Below are 11,068 nucleotides of genomic sequence, written 5' to 3'. Positions count from 1 at the left end.
CGGCGGCGACGGTGTCGTGCCATCGCTGTTGCGAGCCAGCCACTTGGATGGCACGGTGACGCAGTGAAGGCGCTTGAGGGTCAGCAGCTTCGTTGGTCACAGTGGCTGGGTCTACCCGTCCTGGGGGTGGCGCACGCCCTACGGTCGCGCCTGTGGCGGGGGCCGCCGGTGTGCGGCGATTCGCCCCAGTCCGGGTGTCACCACTGTGGTTGTGCCCTTTAGCGAGGGGAAGAGGTACAGATAGAATAAACCCTTCGCTTGTACCTCGTGGAGCATGGCCGCCTGGATGATGCTGATGACGCTCTCCCCCGGTGCCTCCGACTCCCGTTTCAGCCGCGAGGGAGGTGGTGACTATGCCGCATGCGTCGACCGTGTCTCCCGCAGCGCCCACATCCTCATGGGCCTCCGCGTCCCCCACGACGTCGGTGGCCACAGGCGGCAGAGCCTTTGAAGTGGACGGGTGAGCTATAGCACCGGGCTTCTTCTTGGGCGCCATAGTCGATGAAGTCGCGAGATGATGAAGATGGTGATGAAGATGACGTGCTGCTCACGCTTTCAGGTTCGCGCGAGTGATCCCCCTACCTGGCGCGCCAAAGATGTCGCGGGAAACCACGGCCACCTATGGGACCAAGAGTCCCTTGCTGGTTCGGGGGGGGGGGGTGGCACGTTGCACAAAGAGCAGAGGAGCATGGGACAGCACGGCAGAAATCACACAAGAGATTTTTACCCAGGTTCGTGCCGCCGTGAGGCATAAAACCCTACTCCTGCTTTGGTGGATTGATGGTGGAAAAATGGTGATGAGTGTAACACGCTTGCCCGGCAGGGTTGCCTCAAGGCAGAATGGCTACGCACATATGAATATGTGAGGGGGTGGATTCGCCAACCCTTTCTACGGTTGCCTTGGGCCTCCTTTTATAGATAAAGGGGTCACCACAGTGGCAAATCAGTCATTATGCACTAATTAGATAGCAAACAATGCTATCATACCTAACTCTGCAGGCTGACAAAGCGCATTAAATGTGCCGCCCAACGTCACATTGTAGCTTGCCCGGCAAGCCTTGCCGGGCTGTTTTGCCAGCTTCGCGCCTGCTCGCTCGACACGTCGCAGGACGAGTGTCATTTGGTGGCATTTTCTATAGGAAGTGGCTTCCATGTGGCAAATAGCAGTCACTTAGTCACTTTGGAGCTTGACACCGCACTGATTGACGATGTGCGTCGTGGTGAGGTGGTGGTGTGAGGTGGTTCTGCCCTCGCGAGTCCTGGCAGGCTTGCCGGGACGACTTAGAGGCTAGCTTCCGGGGGCGACCCCGTCCTTGCCAGGCTCGCCTGCCCTGCACGGGAGGTTTCTTCCTTAGCGGTATCTTGCTCTTCGGGTTAGTCTTGGTCTCCATGAGCTGTGCGCTGGTCCTTCGAAGAGCTGACTCCTTGTGCTCCATTCTGACATTGGTGTTGTAATCTTGTTCTTGTGCATGTGCACAGTCTGGGCAACAAACCCAGGGTTTGTTGCACCGACACTCTCAAAAAAATTTATCTCTTAATTTTCGCTTTGAGCTCTGGCACCTCTACAAATCCCTACTTCCCTCTGTGAAGGGCCTTTCTATTTACTTTATGCAATTCTTATTTGAGTCTATGTCTTCTCTTATAAAGCACCAACTAAGGGGCACTATGATCGTACTTGAGCATTGGATCTAGCTAATATTCGAGTGTGTTTCATGAATGGATCAATGATTGAGCATAATGGGCTAGGGATAGCTTGCCCTAGTGTTGATATTTTGAAAGACATGGTTGCTTGTTAATATGCTTGAGTATTGAAATCTTCATGTCAAAACTAGACTATTGCTTTGAACAATATAAAATTCCATATGTCCATGCTACAAAAGAAAAGTATCTGATGAACATGATAGGCAGCATTCCACATCAAAAAATTTATTTTTATCATTAACCTACTCGAGGACGAGCAGGAATTAAGTTTGCGGATGTTGATACATCTCCAACGTATATATAATTTTTTTATTGTTCCATGCTATTATATTATCATTCTTGGATGTTTTACAATCATCTTATAGCAACTTTATATGATTTTTTGGGACTAACCTATTGACATAGTGCCTAGTGCCAGTTGCTATTTTTTGCTTGTTTTTTACTTCACAGAAAATCAATACCAAACGGAGTCCAAACGCAGCGAAACTTTTTGGAGATTTTTTTGGACCAAAAGACATCCAGTGGGCCAAAGAAGTACCAGAGGGGTGCCCTGAGGGGGGCACAACCCACCTGGGCGCGCTCGGGGGCCCAGGCGCGCCCTGGTGGGTTGTGCCCACCTCGGTGGCCTCCTGCACTGCCTCTTTGCCCTATAAATTCCCAAATATTCCAAAACCCTCGAAGATAACCCTAGATCATAAGTTCCGCCGCCGCAAGCCTTTGTAGCCATGAAAAACCAATCTAGACCCTGTTCCAATACCCTGCCGGAGGGGGAAATCATCACCGGTGGCCATCTTCATCATCCCGGCGACCACCATGATGAGGAGGGAGTAGTCCACCCTCGGGGCTGAGGGTTTGTACCAGTAGATATGTGTTTAATCTAACTCTCTCTCTCTCTCTCGTGTTCTTGATGGCACGATCTTGATGTATCGCGGGCTTTGTTAATATGGTTGGATCATATGGTGTTTCTCCCTCTCTATCTTGTTGGGATGAATTGATTTTTTCCTTTGAGATTTTGTTTTATCAGATTGAATACTTTTATGGATTTGAGAGCACTTGATATATGTCTTGCATATGAATACCCGTGGTGACAATGGGGTATTATATTGATTCACTTGATATGTGTTTTGGCACTCAACTCGCGGATTCCCGAGGTAGCATTGGGGTAACCTATGCAAAGGGGTTGATGCACGTTCTCATCCTTGTTTCTCAGGTAGAAATCTTGGGGCACTCTTTGAGGTTCTTTGTGTTGGATCGAGTATTATGAATCTAAAATTGTTTGATGCATATCGTATAATTCACTCATGGATACTTGTGGTGACATTGGAGTATCTAGGTGACATTAGAGTTGGTTGATGCGTATCATATAGTGTTATTTTAGTACAAACTCTTGGATAGATTGAATGGAAAGGATAACTTTAAGGTGGCTTCGTACCCTACAAATAGTTTCTTCTTATGTTCTCCGCTAGATAAGAACTTTGGAGTGATTCTTCATCGCATCTTGAGGGATGGTTATATGATTCAATTATATTAGCATTGTTGAGAGATTGCACTAGCGAAAGTAGGGACCCTAGGCCTCATTTTCAAGCACTGCAATACCGTTTGTGCTCACTTTTGTTACTTGCTACCTTGCTGTTTTTTATTGTTCCTATTACAAAAATCAATATCTACTATCATTACTACACTTGTATCACCATCTCTTTGCCGAACTAGTGCACCTATACAAATTACCATTGTATTTGGTGTGTTGGGGACACAAGAGAATCTTTGTTATTTGGTTGCAGGGCTGTTTGAGAGAGAACATCTTCATCCTACGCCTTCCACGGATTGATAAACCTTAGGTCATCCACTTGAGGGAAAATTGCTACTATCCTAAAAAACTCTGCGCTTGGAGGCCCAACACGAGTCTACAAAAATAAAGTTGCGTAGTAGACATCACCGCCTCTCTGACTTGCTCGGTTGAACATATTGTACTGGAACTTCCATTTCAGCGAAAGTACCGCTCGCCCGAGCAGTACTACCGCTTATGCGCGGGCTGGATGTGCATATCGATTGGATTCATTCCCTGACTATATAAGTGAGTCTTCTTCCTCTACTGGACTTATCTCTTCCTCACCCAAGTTCCATTGTTACTCAAAAGCTCATTTTCGCCCGATCTCTGTCCCTAGCCAATCAAACTTGTTGATTCTCTAGGGATTGTTTAAGAAGACCCCGATCTGCACTTTCACCAAGAGAAATTTGATTCTCCCCACTAAGCCCTTGCGGATCTTATTACTTTTGGGTGTTTGAGCATCCTAGACGGTTGAGGTCACCTTGGAGTCACAATCTATTGTGGTGAAGCTTCGTGGTGGTGTTGGGAGCCTCCAATTCGGTTGTGAAGATTGCCCCAACCTTATTTGTAAAGGTTCGGTTGCTGGCTTCAAGGGCACCACTAGTGGAATCATGACATCTTGCATTGTGCGAGGGCGTGAGGAGAATGCGGTGGCCCTAGTGGCTTCTTGGGGAGCATTGTGCCTCCACACCGCTCGAACGGAGACGTACTTTCCCTCAAAGGGAAGGAACTTCGGTAACACATCCTCGTCTTCATCGGCTCCACTTATAGTTACTTCTTACCTTTAATTTGAGCAAACTTTACTTGTGTTGTACCTCTTGTTTGCTTGTGTTGTCATTGTTGCTAGCATCATATAGGTTGCTCACCTAGTTGCATATCTAGACAACTTATTTGTTGCTAAACCTAATTTGTGAAGAAAAGCTAAAAATTAGAAGTTGCCTATTCACACCCTCCCTACCCCCCCCCCCCCCCCCCCTCCCCAAGTCAACCATATTGATCCTTTCACATAGTCATCAACCAAATCGTATACTAGTCAAAAGGTACGTCTCCTCATAACCTTATCAACTAGGGTCCATTAGAACAATCATCATACAATATATATCTCATAAATAAGTCACATACTTATTGATACATACCAATGATGATGTTCAAGGACAATACAAATAATTCATGAATACATAAGGAAACAAACATCATCACATTATTTGCCACTAGGAATATTTCCAACAGACCAGAGCCGACAACTTCCCCACAACAAACACTAACGATAAAGTGCCCAAGGGCCAAAGAAAACCCGATCCCAGCTTATCAGCGACGCTTTCGCCAGATCCGCCACCGTCGATTATCGGCCTCCACAACAAGCAAGCAGTGCGTCTAGCAGCCACATGTCGCGGCTTGGAAGTGGTCGTGGCAAGCAACCACACGACATGGTGTAGAACACGCCAGCGGGAAGACACAACCTAAACTCCCGTTAGCGATGGAAAAGGTCAGGGATCAGGCCAGGCCCAAGCACACACGGGGGCCATTCGTTGGGTGTCAATTCATTGGTTTCTTTTAGCTGTGATGATTCGGCTACTAATTCTGTTTTGACGGCACATTGGCGGCGTCCAACATGACATTTCTGGTGTTCTGTTGGTCTTGCTTGGCGTGTGTTGTCTTTTTTTTTTTTGAAAGGGTGTCTTGTCATGTTTTTCTTTAACCGGCTTGTATGAGGGTTCCCTCAGCACCTGGTATCAGTCCGCCGTTTGGCTGGATTTAAATAAAGCAGGACGAAAGCCTCTTTCGAGAAATAGGAGCATCAAACCAAATCAATGGGCCTCTAAACATTCTTATGAAAACCATAGATAGCATCTCAGATAAAGTAAATGTTGCTACCCCACAATCTACAGCCCCAGTAACACCAACAATACTTAGATAGCTTTAACCTTTCCCATCCTTGAATATAGTACAACAGTCTCCTGACATTAGATTGGCTGTACAGTCATGTAAGCACCAAGTTCCAGGAGCAATTTGTCGCGGTCAACAATGTTTCGGTTTACATCAAAGGATATGTTCTGTAACCTCTCAAAAATTACACATGACTGCTTGTTGGATCTTGTGTATCCGTGCGGGGCTGCAGAACAAGCAGAGGCAGGCATCACGAAAAGGTTCATGAATGAAATTAGGCCAAAGCAGTAGTCCGCTTCTGGGGTAACACAAACACATTTTGCTTGAACGTAAATGACGATCCAAACAATATATATGTTGAAGGAACTTCAGTCATGAAGGAGAAGGGAAGAGAGACATATGAAGAGACAACATGACATGCATAGCTAATTGACACCAAGAGCAAAATGGTGGGTTCATCTCTAGGAGCTTGGGTAATGGATAGCGAGGGATCTTACAACTAGGACGGCTTTTTCTTGTGCACGGTTTTTCCGATTCGTTTGAAAACTTGATCTCCTTTCTTCATTTCCCTGCACAACAAATATGAGATACAGTGCTGGAAATTTCCCAAGGTATTAACAAAGGGTCCTATACATAAAAGTAAATGCCACAAACCTCTGGTGTAAAAATACTATGAGATAGAACACAGGCAAAAGCAGCATTGTCAAGATGCAGAGAGCCAGGTAGAATCTGTTTGTTTGTTTCTGCACAATGGGGTAAAAGTTAACACTAAGTCGGAAGGTTTCCATTTTTCTGCTTATAAAGACAGAAGCGAATTGTTTTGTTCAAATGCAAATGGATTTTTTTTTCATCGACAAAAAACATGTTCAATGTGTAATGTTATGCTATAGTTTAAGAATCTCAAATTGCAGTGAAAGCAATGTAGATTAAAGACATTCAAAAAATTATACAACATAATAACCTGAAGGTTTATGGCATACGAAAATGAACAATTTTATCTTATGAAAGAAATCTTAAAGCTTAATAACACAACAACAAGCTCTGCATAAAACAACTTTATAAAACGTTATCAGATGATGAAGCTTAATAGAGCTCAAAATTAAGACTCGAAACAAAAAAAAATAGGTTAAAAATAGCTCACCCTGCCACCTTTGGGGAAAGGTTTGGAGCCCCCATTGCAAGTATGAGCATCACAGAATTGGCGCAAGAAAAATTCTGCAAAACAGCTGTATCAGCAAGAAGCCCACCTGGGAGAACTATGAATACAGGATCATTGCATTAAACCAGCACTCACCATGAAGTCGGCTGGCAGAATGCCCTTGATTAATAGGAAAGCAACTGTCCGCAAGGTTCTGTTAGCAGAAGTAAAAGGGAGTTCAATATTGCCATTGTAAATACAGCTGTAAATGCTATCTATATAGGCATATATTGCATCTATTATTTTTCAACCAAATACCAACAAAATTAACAAAGCCAAGGAAATATGTGGCAATCTTTTATAGTTCTCATAATATGTCATGATCATCTTCTAGTGTTTACGTTCAGGCAGGTACTACAACCAAATTTTACTAGCTTTTCCATTGGTAAAAAGATGCAACGAGCCTACAAGAGTAGCACAAAACTGACCAAACAAAGATATTTAGGGCAGTTCAAACAAAATAATAAGAACCTCACAAAGATGACGGTTCCTTGCAGCTGCAGCAGCATTGCATTTACTTTTTGGTTTCTTGAACTCCATTGTCAGATCACAGTGAAGTGCTCCACAAAGATCTGCCAAGCATCTTCCTTGAGTCTAAGGAAACAATTCAAGATTTAGCATTTCATGACTCTAAACAATACTCCCTCCGATCCAAAAAAAGTGTCGCAGCTTTGAACTAAGGTTGGTAATTCACCAACATATATCAAACAAGTTAACTTGTTAATATGAGAACATCAAGTGCATGGCCAAGAAATGTCATAGAATTCATCTTATTTGGCATTGCATCTGTTTTTTCGATGAACGAAAACAACAGACGTAAAAAGGGGAACATTATACTTGTGCTGAAAACTGCACAGGCTATATAAAATTGTTACTAAGTAAACATATATGTACCAGATTTACTTGTTTAAGGAATTGATAAATGGGCGCAATGATAATAGAAAGTGAGAACGTACATTATCCAACAAATTATTGTGCCGGTTTGCAAAATGCTGATCGATAAATTTTTCTGCTCGAAATGATTTCTTGCAGAAGCCACAACGCCACTCATTAACATCAAAATGGATCTTATGTTGCTCTTGTTCCCGAAACATGTCGTTTTCAGGACGAAGCCTGCATTTGCTTGGGAGTTCATATTTCTCCTTCTCCACAAAGGGCATCAAGTACTGCATAAAGAGAGTGTTTAACCTGCAATGTCATTATGAATGCACCAATGCAGTGAGCAATCACATTGCATGTCCTACCTCATCAACAGCTTTCCAAGCTGCACGGCTCCTTTCCCTTGAACAATGCACCTCATGTGTGTGTGGCTTTGTTTGATGAAGAATTCTGGCATCAAGTGAAAGCACACAACTCTTCAGTATTGTGTCCCAAGATTCTACATAGAACATTTTAACATCCCACAAGTCGACAAGTCTGTCTATAGTGTTCCTGTGTTAAGATTATGTTATGTGGGAAATTCCTTACCGCTGGCCCACAGGGCCCAGCCAGTAGCAGGAAAAGGATGCAGCAAAGGAGCCATTAGGCCCCTTGCCTTTTGGATCAGAATAAGAGAAGTATCTGGATCATCTAGAGTGGTATAAAGTTAAGTTGGTCAAGTTCGAGTAGTTTCTTGTGTCAAGTTAACAGACCAGTTAGGAGCATATGAGTGTGCTTAGTTTCCATATGTTAGGTATATGTCTTGCATATTACAAGGCTACGAGATCATGTACAAACAAGTTATCAATAGTTTTCCATAAATGATGACATATACCCCTGTTATCTTATGATCTGTGCCAGTTACAGGGCCTCCTCATTGACGTCTGGTCAGCCCTCTGGTGTCTCCTGGCCACGGGTACTCCTCCTTAGAGAAGCTCTAACAGGTTATAGGTAATGACTTACTTAAGAAAGATCCGGGTGAGGACCTTATTTGTATTGCCATGGACACAGAGAAAAACATGAGCAACATATCTTGTGTGGCATGCCCGGAATAAAACGTTGTCGTAATTTCACCTGTAGCAACTGGTTTGCAAGCTTAAGTATAGTACCTGGATCCAGATGCTTCATGCAATTCCTAGATCATAAAAAAAAATCCAAATTAGCCAGACCAGGGAAATCGGATATTCACCTTAACATCAAAGACAACTGGTAAGTCTAACAGTAAACGTGTGTCTTTGGGTAGGCTATGGCATGCTTACATCTTTAATATCTGAATATTCGTAAAGATGATGACATCTCCAGACAAAATTTTCAGCAAGTTCGTATACATAGAACCCTAAGGGTGTAACATTCAGTTGAAACTAGCTTTTGCCTTGCATAAGATTTGGACCACCCCTATTGATTTAACAAATTGTCAATTGCAAGCGTTCCACATGTCACAAAGCAAATTCTTCATGCAAAACAAGTTATACAAGCATGTGTTCATTGCGTTGAGCCTCCGAACCCAAAGAGCAGCAAAGATTCTTGCAAGGACCGACATAACAATCACTCGAACGATACAAAGATGGCTTGGACCTTGCTGAGGAGCGTCCAGAACGAACAACATGCCTCACACTAGTGACATGGTCTGTACTCTGTAGTACGAAATACTAGGGTTCGCAGGCCGCACAGAAATACAGAACAAAGCTCTAGATTTCACCCCAAAATTCCTAACTTGCTAAATCTGAGCGGCTTAAAGATTGATTTTACACGAAATAAGTACCCATTTGCATTGTAACAGCTAGCGAAGCAAGAATTGCGCGTACAAATCCAGAATCCAGCAACAGAGGAGAGGGGGTAACAGTGATAGAGATGTACCTGAGGTGATCCGGCCACGAGAAGGCAAGAGGCCGCGAGGAAAGAGGCGAGAAGGGATGAGTGGGGGCGATTAGCCCAGCTCCTCATCCTCGAAGCTCCTAAAATCGTCGGCCCGGATGGATCTGCCCTCCACTCCGCGCCAGTCAAGCAGACGGGCTGAGGAGGAGCTTCGGCGTGTGGAAGGGTTCCGGCGGCGCGGTCTGAGCATCTCCAACCGAGATTGTCTAATTTGACCCTTAGGCCTCGTACAACGAGAGATGCTTAGGTGAGGTGTTTAAAGAAATAAATTAGATTTTTTTTAAGTACTGATACTTATTTGTACATGGTAGACGCTTAACTAAACGTCTCTTCTATAAAAATAGATACTGGTGCTTTAGAAAAATTCGATTTATTTTTTTAAGCACATCCCTAAGCATCTTCCATTGTACAAGGCCTTAGAGCATCTTCAATTGAATATGCAAAATTGGAGATGTAAAAATTTACTACATCTTTAAAAAATATTTTTTTGCATCTTCAGAAAAAGGCTACCTCCAACAAATAATACAAAACGAAGATGTAAAAATGTAACTCCAATAGGTTATGTAAACTGAAGATGTAAAAAATTAGAAACTTCAAATACGACTTCGTTTCAAACATATAATTCAGACATACGTTCTACTAGTTTATTTCAAACATAACTAAACATAGTTCATAATTAAACAAAATTCTAATTTGAAGGATTACTACTAGTTCAAACTACTACTTCCATCAATCTGCTACTCTAATGACTACTACTAGTTCACACTACTACAATTTGAAGATGAAACTACTCCTCGTCGGAGCTCCTGAACTGCTCCCAGAACTCGTCCTTATCCGAGTCGTCGCACCCCTCATCCTCCTCCTTCGAGTCACCCTAGTCCGACGAGTCAGACTCGACGGGGATCACCGTCGAGGGGCTGGCCTCCTCCTCCTCTTCCTCCTCCTCCTCCTCCTCCTCCTCCTCCTCCTCCTCCTCCTCCTCCTCCTCCTCCTTCTTCTTCTTCTTCTTCTTCTTCTTCTTCTTCTTCTTCTTCTTCTTCTTCTGCTCAACGTCGCGCTTCCACCAGAACTCCTGCTCGGCCTGCACATACTCCGGATGCTCACGTGCGAACCTCGCCATCGTCATCGCCACCTCGTCTCTCTCACTGGGACTAATGACAATGGTTGGCCTCTTCTTCGTCTTGATATCCTCCATGCGAATGCCCCCTCCTTCCCCCCCCCCACGGCATGAGCAACTCCGCATCCGCCTGGGTCTCGATCTCCGGGAAGTTGAGGTCCATCTTCGGCCTCCCGGCACGCCACACCGCCACGTCGTAGGCACGTGCGTCCTCGTGGACGGCGGGGTCGGTGTCGAGCCAAAAGCGGCGGCCGACATCATTGAACTCCACCATGAAGTAGCCGGAGGGCTTCGCCCTCACACCGAAGAACCTTGTCTTGCCCTACCGGGTCTTCCTTGGCGGCATGGCGACGGCGGGGCGGGACGGCCGAACCGCGATGGTCGAATTGGGTCAGCGGCGGCTAAAGGCAGCGACGGTGGTTGTGGGACTGGGCGGTGGTGCTTGGCGGTCGAATCGGGCGGCGATGGCGGTGTGGTGGGCGGCCGGCCGGCCGAATTGGGCGGCGGCATGGCGGGGGCAAATGCGACGGATTCTCAGCGTGTG

General features: G+C 44.9%; 1 protein-coding gene across 1 annotated transcript; it reads right to left on the bottom strand.

Annotated features, from left to right (window-relative positions):
- Positions 1–5,321: 5,321 nt before the first annotated feature.
- On the bottom strand, positions 5,322–9,628 carry LOC123103529 (uncharacterized). Its single transcript, XM_044525146.1, has 10 exons — positions 9,390–9,628; positions 8,642–8,667; positions 7,859–7,943; positions 7,571–7,780; positions 7,086–7,208; positions 6,711–6,768; positions 6,558–6,631; positions 6,071–6,159; positions 5,914–5,985; positions 5,322–5,642 (listed from the first exon to the last, which is right to left on the bottom strand). The coding sequence occupies exons 1-9, from the start codon at positions 9,474–9,476 to the stop codon at positions 5,916–5,918; spliced, it is 822 nt and encodes a 273-aa protein (XP_044381081.1). The 5' UTR covers positions 9,477–9,628; the 3' UTR covers positions 5,322–5,642; positions 5,914–5,915.
- Positions 9,629–11,068: the final 1,440 nt, after the last annotated feature.

The sequence above is a fragment of the Triticum aestivum genome, chromosome 5A, assembly GCF_018294505.1.
Source record: "Triticum aestivum cultivar Chinese Spring chromosome 5A, IWGSC CS RefSeq v2.1, whole genome shotgun sequence".
Lineage (NCBI taxonomy): Eukaryota > Viridiplantae > Streptophyta > Magnoliopsida > Poales > Poaceae > Triticum > Triticum aestivum.
This window is presented reverse-complemented; position numbering and strand designations above follow the sequence as displayed.

Excerpts from the sequence above, each read along its gene's own strand:
- LOC123103529 (XM_044525146.1), bottom strand. The coding sequence starts at position 9,476 with ATGAGGAGCTGGGCTAATCGCCCCCACTCATCCCTTCTCGCCTCTTTC. Across the intron at positions 8,668-9,389 it reads TCGTGGCCGGATCACCTCAG|GAATTGCATGAAGCATCTGG; the intron begins GTACATCTCTAT and ends TTTATGATCTAG. Across the intron at positions 7,209-7,570 it reads ACAATAATTTGTTGGATAAT|ACTCAAGGAAGATGCTTGGC; the intron begins GTACGTTCTCAC and ends TTGTTTCCTTAG.